This window comes from Magnolia sinica, chromosome 13 (assembly GCF_029962835.1).
Source record: "Magnolia sinica isolate HGM2019 chromosome 13, MsV1, whole genome shotgun sequence".
NCBI lineage: Eukaryota > Viridiplantae > Streptophyta > Magnoliopsida > Magnoliales > Magnoliaceae > Magnolia > Magnolia sinica.
In genome coordinates, this window is record NC_080585.1 from 35,531,981 (window position 1) to 35,550,205 (window position 18,225).

The following is an 18,225-nucleotide window of genomic DNA, read 5'->3' on the forward strand; positions in this document are numbered from 1 at the left end:
GATTGAATAACTAAAGCTTCAAGTACAAGTGACTATCAAGAGATAATTTCATATAGATGTTCTCTAGCTTCGCTAATGTACTCGCTGCAATGTTCTCTCTCATGACATTATAAAAGACCTCATTTGTTAAGCATAATTGGATAGAGGTTCTCATTAAAAATTCATCTGTGGTATAATGGAATTACCACGGTTGTGCGTGTGGAAACTTAGCAGAGCTAAGGAATGAAGGCTATGTCCTAGTGGGGGTGATTAGGACCAATTAAAATTTACTTCTTTTAAACCCAATTGCCTGCTTATGCTAACATGTGAATTAAGCTAAGTAAAGGCAATTAACTCTAAGACTTCTAAGTCAATAGAGAGTCTAATCACATAGACTACAAATAATATGCCCATTAAACAACTAGTCTATAAACATGATAGTGTACATGTGTATGGGGGATATGCTAATTATCAAGTTCTAGTATTAATCTAATCATACATGCATATAATTAAGCATTCGATCACATAAGCATACTTAAACAAGTATGTAAATGATAATTCTAAACACAAGCATGTATAATGGTTTGGTTTCCCTACTCCACTCCTAACAGAAGCACTCAACCCATGAGTGTACTGGATTTCACTATTGGAGGTTTTAAATTAGGTTAACCTCTAACATTTACAATCCTGTATAAGGAAGGACTCTCGCAGGAGACTGTGTGATTTTCTATAGGCTCGCCACAGACCTCAGTCCTACACAAGAGCTTATAACATATAGTCCCATTGGATGCTCCTTTAGGAGACTTTAGTTGGTTTTATATAAGCTCACCAACAACCATGATCCTAGTCCAAGGACCGACGCTTACTAGGACCGGAGGCTTCACGAAGACTAACATATATGCTCCCATGTCCAGTAGCCTACGCAAGGACTTGAATTAAGCCATACACAAGAAATAAGGTCCTACACAAAAACTTATGTTTTAGGCCCTACACAAGAGCCAAGGTCTCACACAAGAACCTAATCAAGTTTGAGTCATAAACCCTTATCCTCAATCCTGCATAAGGAAAGAAAGTATACAAACTCTTACACTTAACAACTTACTTACCGTTTTGTAGCATTGCCTCGGGTTGTTTGATTGATACTCTCGCATGCTTCAATTAGCTCCCCTTTGCTCCCCTGATCATGATGTCGATTCTTTACCAAGGCTCCAGCTCCAAGATCAAACACCTTCCATGTAATACTCCTTTGAGGTGACCAAGGTGATGTAAGGTTGGTTGAATCCCCTACAACTAAATGAAAATTTGTAATTCCTAAGGGATACACCTAGATGAGTTTTTTTAGAGGATTTAGAAAATGGTATGCTTGTAGAGGTGGAGTCTAAAGTCCAGAAAATAAATAAGTTCAAGCACATTTTCAAGGTGGAGGTTAAAATCCTCATTAAAGTGTTAATTTGAAAGAAGATGACTTAGAACTTTTTCATTTAAAGGCTTGGGATATAGATATGATCATGGATTTACTTAAGCTTCTATTGCATCAAAATCTTATCAAAATGCCTAAGAACCGAATGCCTTTTATAAGAAGTTCAAATTCCAACGGTCAGAAAATGACTAGATAATGGCTCTGTTGATGCCATCGATAGGTCTTCAATGCCATCAAGATGAACTTTAATGTCATTAAAGGGTACCTCGATACCGTCAAGAAAATTAGTAATATGATATATTTCATAGTGGACATATTTGAGTTACCTTTCGATATCATCGAGTAGTCTTCGATGCCATCAAAGGAGACCTCAATGCCATTACGAAAATCATATTAAATGATCAATTCTTGCTGGACATATCTAATTTCCTATTCGATGCCATCGAGGGGATATTTGATGCCATCAAAGACCCCTCAAGGTCTGCTCAATGGGATCGAGCACAACTCGAAAACTACTGTTTTTGGCATATATTTTCACAACAACTTCACACCTCTTTTAGCCTTGATTATCATACTTCAAATAGGTTTCTAAGGTTAAGGGATGATCAACTAGGTTTACCTATTAACCCACAATCATTTAAAGGTTCAAAGATTGTTTTGGGTCAAGGGTTAGGGTCACCAAGGCACCTCATTTATCTGTTGCTCGATGGGATCGAGCACCACTCGAAAACTAATGTTTTTGGCGTATATTTTTAGAGCAACTTCACCCCTCTTTTAGCCTTGATTATCATACTCCAATTAGGTTTCTAAGGCTAAGGGATGATCAACTAGGTTTACCTATTAACCCACAATCATCTAGAGGTTCGAATATTGTTTTGGGTCAAGGGTTAGGGTCACCAAGGCACCTCATTTATCTGTTCTTTGCTCCTTAATGCTTTTGTACTCTTGTGTCTTCGGTCTTCAACTTTCAAAGGCTCAATTGACTACATGACACAAAAACTCAAGTGATTGATAAACATGATGCACAAATCAGTGCACCAACACTCGTTTTCCTATCCATCTTATTCCATTCATCATCTGTCATAGATTCTGGTCGCTTTTTAAGGAGAGCATCGTTCAATCCTTGTTGAACTAGGATACTGGTCATTTTAACCTTCCATAGTTCAAAATTATCCTTCCCAAAATATTTTTCTACATCGAACTTTGGATTAAATGCCATTGATATGATGCTTTCAAATTCAATCTACTTCCTAACATTAACTCAGATACCACTTGTTAGGGAACCACAAGAGCACATAGAGATTAATCAAGCAAAGTACTCCAATCGCACAATCAGTTCAAACATAAACAAACAAAAATTTAAGTGGAAAAACCCTTGCGGGAAAAAAAACCTCTGCACAAAGCAACAGTAATGCACTATAAAAGCAGAAAATTATAAGAGACAGAGATTACCGATTTGAATAAGCCTAAATATTCCTCATAAACCAAGCTATGTCCTTAAATCCCTCAGGAACGAAATTAGAAAACCTAGAACATCTTTTACTATCCAAATCTCAATTACACTCGATATATATAGTATCATATAGTATCATAATCGGAATACGAAACAAATCCCACACTTACGCAATTCTACACACGCGCTCGATGTCACCTTCAATGGGACTTTAATGAGATTGATGATCTATCGATGGCATCAAGTAAAACATCAAAACGTTCTACCGATAAAATATGAATTTTTTGAATTTTTCTGATGGCATCGAACATCTGTCGATGGCATCGACATCTGCTCAATACCATTTAGTCTGTCAATGGCATCAACAAACCCTGTTGTTTACAAATTTAAGTCATCAACAACATATATTATCATAAAAGTAGTAATTTTATAAATGAGTAATAATCACTTACTGCTTGAGCTGTGTGGTAATATCACCTACACTGTAAGAATGACATTCCTACCCTTGTTTATTTTACGTAGACATCATCGTAAAAGTATTAGTTTTATAATGTAAAAATATATTGATTACAACTCATTACATATTTACTCTGTAAGTATATTCAATTCTTTATTTATGTGTTTACACTCATTTTTTATGCCCTGACTTGGCCCAATAAGAATCTGCCACATGGTGCCACTACGTGTTCAACACACACCAGATGCATACTTGCACTCAAGGAGATCTTCAATTGATTTTTCTTCAACATTACGCATTTCACTATTAATGTGATGGCATAAACCTTTTTGCATGCGTTTGAAAAGGGTGAATCATCACATACCACATGTCCACAATCAACACACCCATGTATGAGGAAACATACTAAAGCATGCTTATAAAAGACTCGCCGGAGAATGGATCTATCATAAATATGGAGATGATATCCTTGGCAAGGTCATCTCTCGCAACCCTTCCAAAACGGGATGTCCCTAGAGATGTTCGGAGAAGCAATAGCAATCGAGAAGGTTCCAAACATCAAGAGATCCAACCCATGTCTATGCTAACCTGGTTTGGGTTCGAAGAAGAAAGATTCTCATTGGATAATCCTAAGCCATCCATTGATTGGAACAAAAGGGACGAGAGAGCTGGATGAATAGGCTTTGATAAAGATCTCTGTGTTGCTGTTTATTTTTGGGCTCTGTTTTATTGATCCCCTTTTTTTTTTTTTTTTTTCCAAGTGCCATCCCCAAAAGATGTATAAGACGTAGGTTTGGTTTGTCAATATAATCAAGCAGAGTTGCTTTGTAAGGAAGCTATTTGTTTTCTTGAGTGCTGTTATCATGTATTGTGGATCATGGTTTGGTGATCTGGATCATTGGTCTTATGTAGCCCATGGATCATTCCTCTTTTAAGCCCCCCAGACTAACACTGGTCATTTTCCTATCGAATGAGGGGGTTCTGCATCTGAGTTCCAATGGGAACATTAAGGGGGACCTGCCAGTGGATATGTAGGACGTTTTCCATGTGGCCTTCTTTTGAAGTACATGCATTTTCAAGTATATATGCAGATGCATTTTTTTTATTGCAAGTATGAGTTGAGTTGAATGGCAATTTTGTGGGCAGATGGGAATTGTTTTCTCTGTGATTACTAGACATTATTAGGACTTTATAAGTAGAATTCTAAACTCTGCTTTATACAACATATTTCTTGAAGAAAAACTGTTCCATCTTAAATAAAATCTGTCACTGTACTAGGATTACATGAGGCTTGCTTGCCCCAAACGGCACATGCACCAACCTAGCTTCCACTATCCTTTATTCCAACTTTAGGGAACACCGTATAAATAAATTAAACAAACCATGGACAATCATTCTTGCATCCAAACGGTTTCTTAAACCCTATCCAAAGTGTTAAATGAGGCTCACATATCCTAAAGTGAGGACCATTTGACTATGCCAACCATCTGATCAGTTGCCTGAAAAGAAAAAAGCTAACCAAACAAGCAATGATTCACCCAACTGACAATGATCAGATGGTATACTTCATTGATCAAATCTCCATGACCTCTGTCCATGTCCTACCACGTGGTGGCCTACCAGATCAATGGTCTAGATCACATGCTTCATTGATTCACTCAACTCACATGCTGTTAACTTGTGCTGCAAGAGCATGATGGATTCCATGTGTGTTGTGTATACTTCTGTTACAAAAGAAACATGGTTCTCTCCTATTCAACAAGATATCAATTAGAGGCTCAAGATTTCTAAACAAAAATAGATTTGTTGAAAATTTCAATTTGAAATAGTTGTAATCACAATTTGAAGACTATCTTAAACAATTGCAAATTTGTTAATTTCTACTCTATTGAACTAATTATTGTAATTCAATTTAATTGTGCATCCAAACACTGCCTAACTACAAAGCTATACCAATGTGCTGATCCTGGCATTGCACTCATGTTATTTTACCCTGTAATATCTTTAAGTTCGATGATTCTGCAGATGGAAGGAAATGCTAGGAAATGCACTGAACGTTGTTGAAGTGGGCCAGGTTAATTTGTCTTTCTTTTGGTTTATCATACCTTTCAACATTTCCTGAAAGTTAATCTGCCCTTGATTCATGCATCGTGCACATTTTTTAATCTACGTGCCTACACATGTCAATGTTGCATATAGTGGCATGTTTGTAAATACTATAGGGAACATGCATATTAGGTGCATTTGTCTTTAATATAATGTGTAAAGAGGTAGAGCTTACAATTACAGATTACTTTTCTAATTTATAAGGCTGATTAGACATACTTCAAACCTTACACTACAACAAAAGCACGCTTAGCCGACGATGTGCGTGGTTAATTTACTGGCGCTAATTGAAAAGGAGTGTCGGTCAGTGATCAGGTATAAATACGTACCAAAAGCCCTAACCCTCTTTTCTCTCCTCCCGACACTCTCTCTCTAACTCTCTCTCCGTCCTGACTCTCTCTCTCTCTCTCTCTCTCTCTCAGGGGTTTTTAATCTCTATCTCTCTTTTAACATGTCTAAGGATGAGCCCACACACAAGAAATGCTACCTACATGCCACCACATGTGCCAGTGTGGCCGACATGTACAATATCCAAGTTGTCCATCACATGGATCTAATGTTATAAATAAATTGTACCGAGTGGTGGAATGACCTTATTCTTACAAGAGCATCTAAATGGTGGAAACCCTCTGATGAATGGATAGGATCGCTTACCAATGTACCATGCTGGCACATGGATGCGAACATGAGTTGCCTTATGCATGGTGTGGGCTGAACAAAGATCCATCTTCAATATTCATTTGGGCTGAATAGGTGGAAACTAGTGTCCACATAATGAGGTTTTGTTTTCCACACTACTCAAAATCCACAACAGAATGGATAATCACTTGCTCTTAATATCTATGCCACTTGCCATTCTAGGTACATGTAAATGCATACGTAGTGATTAAAAAGGACTACCTTAGATTCTGAAATTTACAAACTACTCTTGTTTGTTAACCATAATTCATGAAAATCTAACTGAATAAAATAAGATTCTCTCCACAAATCTCTGCTTCACTTTCTCAACCCTTTTACCAATTCTCTGCATTTCTAACTAAATTTCCATCCAAACAGGAACTGTCTAGACTTCCCTTTCCTAGTCTCTTCCTATTTCAACGGATATAGCTTCCTATCACAAACTATACTATAAACACATTTCTAATATTTGCTTGTAAATAGGAAGCTCAACCTCAGCAAGATCCCAACAAAATTGCAGGATGATTTGGTGGGTGTTTGGTAAATTCACGAGGATTCTCTCTGTTTTTTTTTTTTGGTTGGATTTTGATTAGGTTGGATCTGTGTAAATCAATTTTTTTTGTCAGATGCTTTGATTTAAAATTCTTCTGAAATTAGCTGCCTTTAATTTTTTCTGAGGATTATTTGGGTAAAATATGGTGTTCTTCTTATTCTTCTTTCAGAAAGACATAGTCATATTTTCCTGCTCAGATTGGTGGCATGCTAACAAAGCTGTTATAAGAATCAGTTGTTTTTTTTTCTCATACCTCAATGTGTAAACATAAACTTTCTTCAGGCATTGTGCTTTTCTTCCCCATTTCAATGGAAATGTAGTGGGGATGAGACTGCCCATGAAAGTTCACTGCATTTTGTGATCTCTGAAAGTAGCACCTATTTTCTTTATTAGCTTTTGTGATTTCCTCTATTCTTGTTTTTCTATTTGGATCTCAATCTGTAAATAATTGTGGGGACAATTTTGGATCTTCTGCATCATGATCCTTAAAATAGAAGCTCAATATCTCGGGTTTTTTCATTTTTGTAGCCTTTTTACTCTTCTGTTTCACAATCCCTATCATTGAGAAGCTGAAGGTGCTCGGAGCTACTGTTGTATTGGAATGATTCAATATATTTTTTCTTTCTCAAATTATTTCCAGAATATAGAGATTTCAAGTTTTCCATTTCTGACACTGTAACCATATATTAATCTGAAGGACTTTGAGTATGTAGCATTGGAAGAAGTTTTGCATTATTACATTCAGGGATACCATGGAGTTGTTAAAGAAGGAAGACCGGTCTACATCGAGAGACTTGGTAAAGCTGAACCAAACAAGCTTATGCACATTACAAAAGTAGATAGCTACTTAAGGTATCATGTAAAGGAGTATGAGAAGGTCTTCCTCTATGAAAGTTCATTACTATGAGGACGTATCCAATAAGATGAAGGTTCATTATTTCACCTTACCATTTTCATATTCATTTCAGTTCTGATATGGCATAATTTTTGTTCTTGATATGGCAAGATGCCTTTGACTTACTATGCTCTTATTCATTATGGATTTGAAGATTAGGAATGTTAAGGTCCCAATTTTAATCTCTGTCTTTGACTTACTATGCTCTTATTCATATGTCATTATTCTTCACTCAAACCAGTTTACAGGCACTTGTTTTGTCAGTTCTGTGGGACACTGGCTGATTATCTTTAGCCATTCATTTGATGGGCCACCATTTGTAAGGATAGGAGCCCCATCAGTATTAAGCATTAAGGTATTCTACATCATTGGAACCCCAGTTAGTATGATTGGATGTTTGTATGTGCATGCCATGTGTGGTAGATGCAGATAGTGGTGAAACCAAAGCTTAGTTAAATTGTTCCCTACAATAGACATGTCACTGACAGTTACAATAATAATCTTTGGGGATATCCTGCTTTATGGAAGTGAGATTCTTCAAATGTCTGTAAGATAGCATTCTCTTATAATCATAATAAAGAAGAGCACATCTTTGATAAACATAATAAAGAAGAGCACATCTTCAAAAATATTCATCCCAGTTTGGGCCATGGGAAGTTAGTTCATACTTTGGTAGAGTTTGATGCATGATGCACAGGCACTTAGAGATAAAGATCTGTATACACGATGTGCATTATCTCATTATGCCATTCAAATTTTGGGGTCCACTGTAGATACAGGTTATAATTTGAAAATCAGATTGGTTCAACAATCTTAACCTTAATTTGTGGAAACTTATTTGTTGAACAGTTGGATTTTTTTATTTTTATTTTTCAATTTTAACCATTTGATACTTGTCCACCAATTGGCTAGTTTGGTAATCAATTCAAGGTAATTTTTGGATTATGATGCATCTAAGTTGGTGCTGACAGATTAATTTGAGTTACTTGTATGCCACATATATCAACCATCACATCTTGCCAAAGTTGTTATGCCTGAAAGCTACATCTGCAGAAATACTTTACAGGTAAATATATCCCTTGAATTTGTGAATTATGTGATTATGACAATATATCTCATGATTTACAAGATAAGCCTATATTTTCCTCATAAAATGAGCTTACGGTCTAATTTGACAAATTGTATTTTACTATTTTTTCTGTGTAATTTTGTGTTCATGCTACTTCTATCAGCTACATGAATATAGAACGGATCCTTATCCATTTGTCTTAACAATACTGAGATTGAGGAAAGTGAACTCTCTGATGCAAGCTCAACAAATTTGAAAGAAAATGGATCTTCACCGTCCCTAACTCTGATCAGAAAGCAGGTAGATATGCTATACTAGCTCATAAATTCACCAGTTAAATGGTTAGTCTTGTAAAATATATGGAATGGTTTTTTGAAGTTCTGTTTTCCCTTCCACTTCTTTATTTCTTTCATCGGTATGGCATTTTGGAGTTAATCTATGTGCATATGGAAAATTAGGGATGGTATTCAGATAAACTTTCATATCTAAAAGGAAAAGTAGCCTTCCTCGATAGGAATTCCAACATCAGTTGCCCTGCCCTTTGGAGTTTTTGAGAAGGTTTTGTTAGATGATTCAAACCAGGTTTGTCTCATCTCATCTCCTGTCACTTAAGTGTATCCAACATCAATAGAATGCTAATTCTAACATATCAACCTTTGAAACCTTTCCAAAATTATCAGAAATGACATAGGTGATTATCAAGCAAATGCTAGATGTGTATGCCTACATGAGAGCTTCACTTGGTGAGGCATGCATTTCGTTCTCATGTTTTGATTTATGAAGCTTTTTTTCTTTTTATTGTTTGAATTGTGTAAAAGAGAGCTGATTGATGTGGTATGTTTTTGTTGTATTTTTTTAATGAGATTTTATGGATTTTTTTTTTTTAAATTGTTTCTTTGAGTGTGGCGTTTCAAGTGAAGAGAAGGATAGATTTGGTTTATGGGGGAGGGAGTGTGGGATTGATGGGTTTGATCTCCCAAGCTATTTATGATGGAGGCTGCCATGTTCTTGGGTAAGAAATCAGGCCCTCATAAACAGAATTTATTTATTATTATTATTTTATTTTTTTTAAGTTCTGTTCATGAAAGCTTTTGGTATACCAGCTATGGATTTTTGGGATTAGTGTCTTTTTAGTATCTTTCTTTTAATGTGACTGGCAAGGTTCCATGGATATAGGTCATGACAGCATTATTTATTTATTTATTTATTTATTTTTGTAAATTGACGATTTCATTAAACCTCAAAAAGTGTCATGACAGAAAATTTTCGCATAATGGAATGCTCTATTAAGCCCCATCTTTTATTTATTTGTTTGTTTTTTCTTTTTAGTTTTTTGAGAGATGGTTAAACCTGTAATTGTGCTGTGTGACATTTTCCTTCTCTTCATAAAGTGAGCACCATGGTTTAGTACAACTTTAACATGATACGCAAAATGGTTGTTTTGAACTACAGTTCTCTATCATAGTTTGGTGTCCTTGGATTCGAGTTGGGTTATTCAATGGAAAATCCAAATTCATTGGTTGTGTGGGAAGCAATTGATGCATGTCTTGTTGTCATCTGATAGGGAAGAAGACAATTGAACTTGAAATATGCATTGGACAGAATGGTAACACTGGAAATATAAAAGCTACCAAGCGTAGCATGTCATCAGGTTTAGAGATGAAGCTTGATGAGCTGCGGAAAGAGCTCTCTTCAAGTCATGAAGGAATATTGCCACATACCATTCTTTCCACCCAACAGATCAGCACGTTAAGAGCCGAAAAACCAACTTCCATGGAACAGCTAAGGACTAGCCTGGTTCTAACTATCATAAGAGCAGTTTTTAAAGGGCTAATGGTGGGTGATCCACTCTTCTCGTTGCATACAAGTGGGGCAATCCAGAGTTCAAATCACTTCAGCCTTTTGACGCCACTCGTGCTAGGAGTAGACCATATAGAGGATTTGTTTTTATTTATTTATTTATATTCAAGACCATTTATTGTAATAAATTTTGTTTAATATTCAGTTTTATTTGTATTGCATCATTTTTATGTTTCAAATATTTAAAAAATACAGGTTTTGATTGAATTATATATAATAAAAAATTACTGGCATGCTAGGGCCTCTAAAATCCATGCAAAGGCTTTTACCGGCGCTTGTGTAACAATTACAGCGCTTTTTCGTGGGAAAAGGTGTCCACAAACCACTTTTACCTGCGCTCTGAGTGATTTTTAGCAGCGCTTATTCGCGTCGGGGAAAAACCACAATTGCGGCGCTCAAAAAAGCGCCGGAAAAAGATAACTAGCCCCGCTATTACTTTTAGCGACATACCCATTTATCGGCACTTGACTAGCGCCGCTAATAGAATCGCCAGCACTTTGTAGACCTTTACCGGCGCTTATGAGCGCCGAGAAAAGTCCCATTTGTTGTAGTGATGCTACAAGATATCAAAGAGGTTCATACACTCATAAAGGCTGCCACTACACATATTTACCAGGAAACAATACTTATTTTAGGGATTTCTCATAAAAACAATACTTGTTTTAGGGGATTGAATGAGCCTGGTGGTGGCCGTCAAAGCCCAGCTTGGGCTGGCCCCCTAGATTAGATCTAGGTACTGGTCTGGTCCAGGTCCTACTAATTAATCAAGTACCCATTCCAAAAGTTTAAATTAGTACAATCAGGCTAGACTGCGTTGTCATGTCTCATGCAGGTGCCCAGCCCATGGGCCTTTAGACTCAGACTGAAGAGAGCTGGGAGCCCCTAGTTTCAATCTTTCCTACCTGCTTTCAAAGGAATCATATCCTTGACGTGTATGAAACTCGTCTCTAAAAGAAGGGAGATGTAAAAGGTTTTTTTAGATGGATGCTAGATGGTGATCATTGAAGAGGTTTAATGAGGTATTAGGAGGTTGATTATAATGGTTTGGGGAATGAATGTGGTATAAAAGGTGGGAAAAGGAAAACAGGGGTTACTGGTTTAGTGGAATTGAATTTCTGTGACTTGGTAACCCATGTTTTATTAACAAATTTTTTGGGGCGTGGAAATCCATCATCATCATCAAAGCCTTCGGCGACACGAATCCTATCTCGTCATTCCATACCTCCAAAATTTCTATTAAAAAAATGAGTTCTCTAGGATGCATAAAGGCGGGAAAACTGTAAAATGCAAATAAAAATGCACGGTTTTTATTGAAATCAAAGCATGTTGTTCATGTTAGTTTAATCAATTCAATTCTCTTTCACAAATTTCAACAATTTCTGTCATTTCAAAAAGAAAAGAAAAAGCTACTCAGGACTGTAGAAACAACTCAAATAATCAAATGAAAAGTCTCTCTTCTAAATCAATAGCATCTAAATGAGGAACTGTTCTGATCCCAATGTAACAAAATTTACCAAGATCGTACCTTTCTTCCCGAACTAACTGGAAGAAACAGAATGATTAAAGTCATTGGGGGGAAAACCATACATTATCAACAATGCAAAATTTCAAAACTACAAAGACCAACCATTTCTAGCCAATAAACCACCTCTCTCTTTGGCATTCTCATTGTCCTTGATCACAAAATCATTATGAGAAGAATTCCCACTAACTACTGAATTATAATCCCTATCTTTATAAACAATTCCTGCTGGCTCTTTCAAACCTTCATCTATTTCCTGAATTACAAACCAGACCCAATTCCAACCAGTGAAAATGCTATGTATTGACATAAAAAAGTATCCAAGAACATGAAAGAAAAAGGAATCACACACATTCAACACTACATGAGCAATCATCAGTGGAAAGAGGAGACATTATACTATGCTTTTACGGTTAAGATGATATTTTTCATTTGGCCAACAATATACGATTGGAGCCCACATTTTATAAATCCAGATAGTTCATCTGTTGGACCCATCATCAATTGCCAACGCCCAGTGATCTCCTCCATTTGGATGAACTCAAACTTTCTGATTAGTTGCCTGCAGTGGACAGGCCACCAGCAACCTGACATTCAACAAGAAGCAATCTACAAATACAGCGAATATTTTCCATGATTGATAATTTCTAGGACGTGAAAAAGGTGGGTCCTACTTCATGGGTTCTAGGCTGACGTGACGCATTCTTTCTTTAAAGAGTAAGGAAAAAGAATCATGCACATTCAACTCAGCAAAAGCAATCAATCCATGGAAAGAGAGGTATCAGACGATGCTCCGTGAACAAAACATCATTTTCCATTTGGCTAGCAACCATACAGTGCGGGCCCACCTTTTTCTAGATCTAGACCATTCATCAGGTGGGGCAATCATCGATGGGCTATACCCAGTAATCTCTTCTGTGAGATGAAAGTACTTTTCTGATGCAGTGGACAAATCACCAAACAACCCCACATCCAACAAGAAACAATCCAAATAAACAGCAAAGATTTCCAACATCATAGATTTTCAGACATGACCCAATACATGATAGGGCCCACTGGACAAGAAAGGTAGGTCCCACTACAGTGGTGATCGTAACATTATACATTCTTTTCTTAAAAGCAGGAAAATTAAATATAGTAAAGATTGAACCTGTTGGATTCCGTTGAGTGTCAGGTTGGATAGAATGTAATATTACTTTCATATTCCCATTTGTTAGTCCACGCCGAAAATCCGGCAGCACCTCCCCATGTATCTCCAGATAATTTGATCTTACATTATATTCCGATGCCAAATATCTAAAGCAATGTAAAGATATTTGACATTAGATACGGAATGGAAGAAACAGATCTAGAGAGAAACGAGGAGATGGATCGCGGATCAGGCATGAACATTTAAATAGATTATATGAAAGCATACTATCCATCTAACCTTGAACTATTCAAAATGGGACAATTTGAGCAATTTTTATACCACCAAAAAATATACCATATTTATGTATAACCCCATAGAAATCCTCAAACGGGTAACTAATTATCTAACTTACAAATCACAATTATAAGTCACAATTATAAAGTAACTAATTACAATAATAATTTAAGACAAAAAAATGTAATATACAAGCTCATTAAGGTTTGCAATGACCATTTTAGGCAACAAAAGGCAATGGAACAATATACAGATTTTATCTTCATACTGAGAACAGAAATACAATGCTAAGTAAACAAACATTTCTACCAAACTTTTACGGAAAAGAAAAGCTCTAGAATGTAATATCTTAAACTAACTAATCACAATTGCATTCAAGAGTTTTGGATCGTTGTGATTTCTAATTTGAAAGGTGAACAAGAGACTGTGTATCTAATGAACGGATTAGATCTCATACATATTCTGCCAACATGGCAGTAGATACTCATTAAAAGATGACAAATGCCCATCTTTTCTCAAAATTTTCTCAAGAGTCCATTCATATGCCACTAGCACAATGATTAAGATAATTTCTTTAATGTGATTTTTGAGTTAGGTGGGCCACGAGATTAATGGTTTAAATTGAACATAAGCATGACCATATGTATGAATGAGACGCTAGAGGTGAGCAAGCCTCCATTTTCAAAAAGGCTTGCCGGCCTCTCTAGCAAATCTAATTTCAAAATTGTTTCTTCTTTAGGATCTTTTATCCTCTTTCAAAATTTCTAATGAATTTATCTTGAAGTGTGCTTTACCACTTACTCAACATTGGATTGGATTATTTGTAATGGGTTTCAGGAATACATGGTTTGACCTAGTATGGGATATGAATATTGGACAAATCATTACTATTTGACCCCCTCTTTGAGATCTAAATGCTCCACAAACAGGCATTCATAGTATCGTGTGTCTATTGTCTTTCAGAGCTATTGTCATGCATTTATGGTAGCATTAGAAAATAATGTCATGAAATCATCATAGGCATTCATAGTTATTGTTCATCATATACCAACATCAAGTCCATGTTGTAAGAGACCAAACAACATCTAACAAAGCTACCAAGCATGATACTACAGTACCAAACAGAGACTGTATGTCTGTATAAATAAACGTATACTATAGTACCAAACTGCGCTACCAAGCATGATAGGTTACTTTCAAAAAGGAAAAATAAGTAACCTAAATCCCCAAATCCCTAAATCCCCAAATCCCTAAATCCCCACGGTCCCCAAATCCAAACTGGGGCAACTTAAGGATTTTTATGCACTTAGTAGCACACTATATCTATGCCTGGCCACATAAAAACCCTCAAATGGGTAACTGATTGTCCTAATCTATATACAATTACATCAAAATTTGTAATCTAAATGAACATAATTCAAAATACAACTCATTTCTAAATGTAGAATCAAAGCAATTAACTATGTAGAAGCTTGTGGAACCTGACTTTGGGCCAGTGATTTAGGGCTGTTTGGATGCACCACCTCAAATGGTTGGCTACCCCGACATGCAATCTTTTACACGTGTGTAGGACATCAGTGCCATGCATAAGGTGGACCCAATCTGCAGATGCAATGCCACAACAATCCAGTTGGTCCATAAGGTGGGCCACCCATGTGTGAAGACAAGGGATGGTTTAGGAAAATTTGAAAGTTGTTCAGACTGTCCATTGTTTCCATACATGTCCAGCCTATCTAACCGTTGACCGGCCTAAGTTTTGGGAAAATTGATCTACTCAGTAGACCCCACAATAAACTAGTATTTGATTATTTGATCAATGTACAAGAACATATTCCAAAATGTTCCAGAGCCAAAGGTTGTAGGAGAGAACATCAGTGTTTCAATCAATTCTGCCTCATGTGTTGGTTTCGATAGATGAAGCTTGATGATTTTCATTCAAGACCCAATTTCATATACAATCATGATAAAGGACGATCTATCCAGTGTGTATCCGCTACCATTTATCAACCCATAAAAGATTGTTGAATCTGTCAATCAATCGCGAAGTTGACAAACTGATAGGTAAAAACTCATGGACGGGCCAATTGTCAAATTTTGCAGCAACTGCCTGTTCCAAACCATTCAACCATGCATGAACCTTTTTTCCTGGACCCTTGTTCAAAACTTTTATTGACCATTAATAACTTGGTGATGGACCAAAGAGTTACAAACTTTCAATCAGTGCAATTGTTGGGTCATGGTTCATCCAAGGTGGTCTAGATCCTTCACCAAAAATGCAACCATGAAGGTCTTGTATGGATGATACCAGTTACTAAAAATGCAACTGAATGGACATGAGAACCTACATTTCCACGGTAAATTTTAAGCTTCATGTATTACGAGAAAGGAAAAACAAACCTGCATCAAGGACGACACAAAAGGAAAATAAAAGCTCAAAGATTGCAGTTCACAAGAAATGACAGAACTACCTAATATTAAAATCAATGCATAGGAATTCCCCATCCGCACTCTTATTCATATATCCACATAATGCCATACACAGCACATATAACTAGTAGCATTTTTATTAGAGAGATAACAATGTGATTTAGGGCCCAGGGTGTTGCTTGTGGAACCTGACTTTGGGCCAGTGATTTAGGGTTGTTTGGATGCACCACCTCAACAATGTGAAGTAATCCCCAAATAGCTAAAATCCACAAATCTCTAAAATCCACAAATTGCTAAATCCCCAAATCCCTAAATCGGTATTGAGATTGAGAGAGATTAATGAGAGAGATTGAGAGAGAGAGAGAAATACTCACGGTTGTGAATGCTAGCCTTCAACCGACCGGCAATGCATGGTAGGGTGGAGAGGGCGTGCGTGGGTAGGCCATTCGGCAACGCGCAGTAGGGTGGAGAGATCAGAGAGAGAGGAAGAGAGAGACAGAGAGAGAGGAGGGAGAGGGTGCGAGAGATAGAGAGCGAGAGGTGGGAGAGGGTGCGAGAGAGATGGTGCAAGAATTAGGCCGTCCCTCTCTGGACGCCCTAATACCATACTCTTAAGTTATGTCACCTAAGTTTTGTGGGCCCCACTATGATGTATTTGTTATATCCACACCGTCCATCCATTTTGAGATATCATTCTAAGTCATGAGCCAAAGAATGGGGCAGATAAAAATCTATAGTGGACTCCACCACAGAAAACAGCGGGGAGAGTGATTCCCACCGTTGAAACTGTCCTAAGGCCCATTGTAATGTTTATTTGAAATCCAACCTATTCAAAGTTTAAAAAAAATACATGAAATAAGGGAAAACACAAATAACGGCTTGATCTAAAACTTTTGTGGCCAATACTAGTTTTTAATGGTGGGCGTCACTCCCCTTGACACCAGCCCCGTGGCTGGTGGTCGGTGCTCTGTGGGCCCCACCATTATGTATGAATTTCATCCATTCTATTCATCCATTTTTAAAGATCATTTTAGGGATTTATTAAGAGGTATGTACATCTCAGGTGGACCACACCACATGAAAATAATAGTGATTGGATATCCATCATTAAAATCCTCCTAAGGGCCACTGTACTGTTTATTTGACATCCAATCTGTTTACTAGGTCATACATGCCTAGGTGAAGGGGAAAATCAAAAATCATCTCGATCCAAAACTTTATGGCCCCCGAAATGTTTTTAATAGTTGATGCTCATTCCACACTGTTTCCTATAATGTGGTCCGTTTTAGATTGGGATATACCTCATTTTTGGTCTCATGCCATAAGATGATCTTTAAAAATAGATGGATGGCATGGATTAAACACATACATCATGGTGGGGCCCACATAGCACCAACCACTAGCCATTGGCTAGCGTCAGGGGAAGTAGCCAATCTGTTCCCCTTACACATTAAATTCACGGTGTTGATGTTTGATCAGGCCCACAAAACTTACTAACATCAACACGGGTTCTCACGAGGTTAATAAAGTTGGGTCACAATTTTGACCAAAATATTTGCCCCATTTTACATGTTTGGTCCATTCACTCTATTTTTTTGATCAATACACAATTTCACTAGTTACTCATCCCAATCAGGTTACATATGAAAAAGATATTGGGCATACAAGATTGATCAACAATTTTAGTGAAATTTGATTTAAACATCTTAAGTTATTTACTCTTCAAACTGGACTGATTAGATTGTCCAAAAACGGTTAAAGGCACAATTAGTGGATGTGCCTAAAATTTAGTAATTTTTTTTTCAAACATAAATATCAATTTCCATTTAAAAATAACAGTCTTTTATAAAATGTATATTTATGAAAACATTTTAACAAAATAACATTTTTATTATAAATTATTTCGAAAAAAAATTAATACAGATTCTGAATTTTTATTTTCAAAATTTCAAAAAATTTCTCATATTTTAATTTTTTCTCAATAATTTCAAAGTAACGATTTTTTTTCTTCAAAGCGACATTTGTTTTCAAAATTTTTCTCAATCATTATTAAATTTTTAAAACTTTTTCAATATTCTTTTCCTTGTGATATTACAAATCATTTAAATATTACTTTTTAATTATAACAAAAAAAAAAAAACATTTCCACTCATATATATATATATATATATATATACACAGAGAAAAATAGGGGATTATTACCGACGGCTTTGGTTCGTCGATAAAAACCATTAGCAACGGTTATCAGCAGTCGGGAAAAATTTTAATACTAAGAATGTCGTTGGTGAACATTCGTGGTTGAAACCATTTCCCCACAGTTTTAATTAGTCAGAAAAAGTGTCATGCTTTCGGTGGAGGGAATTTTTGGTCTTTGGCAGGA

General features: G+C 36.4%; 1 protein-coding gene across 9 annotated transcripts; it reads left to right on the top strand.

The window, feature by feature from the left end:
* Window positions 1–6,935: 6,935 nt before the first annotated feature.
* Window positions 6,936–10,703, top strand: LOC131223566 (uncharacterized). 9 transcript variants are annotated; one of them, XR_009160544.1, is made up of 5 exons: window positions 6,955–7,575; window positions 8,513–8,607; window positions 8,774–8,910; window positions 9,069–9,622; window positions 10,063–10,703. XR_009160544.1 is itself a non-coding variant. In XM_058219005.1 (2 exons), the coding sequence occupies exons 1-2, from the start codon at window positions 9,598–9,600 to the stop codon at window positions 10,606–10,608; spliced, it is 459 nt and encodes a 152-aa protein (XP_058074988.1). In that variant the 5' UTR covers window positions 9,317–9,597; the 3' UTR covers window positions 10,609–10,703. The 9 variants fall into 9 exon arrangements, 1 of the variants encoding a protein (XP_058074988.1); XR_009160546.1 differs by lacking the exon at window positions 6,955–7,575 and adding an exon at window positions 9,940–10,000 and having other exon boundaries at window positions 7,582–8,607; window positions 10,175–10,703; XR_009160545.1 differs by lacking the exon at window positions 6,955–7,575 and adding an exon at window positions 7,582–7,896.
* The last annotated feature ends 7,522 nt before the right edge of the window (window positions 10,704–18,225 follow it).

Excerpts from the sequence above, each read along its gene's own strand:
- LOC131223566 (XM_058219005.1), top strand. The coding sequence starts at position 9,598 with ATGATGGAGGCTGCCATGTTCTTGG. Across the intron at positions 9,623-10,174 it reads GGAGGCTGCCATGTTCTTGG|GGAAGAAGACAATTGAACTT; the intron begins GTAAGAAATCAG and ends GTCATCTGATAG.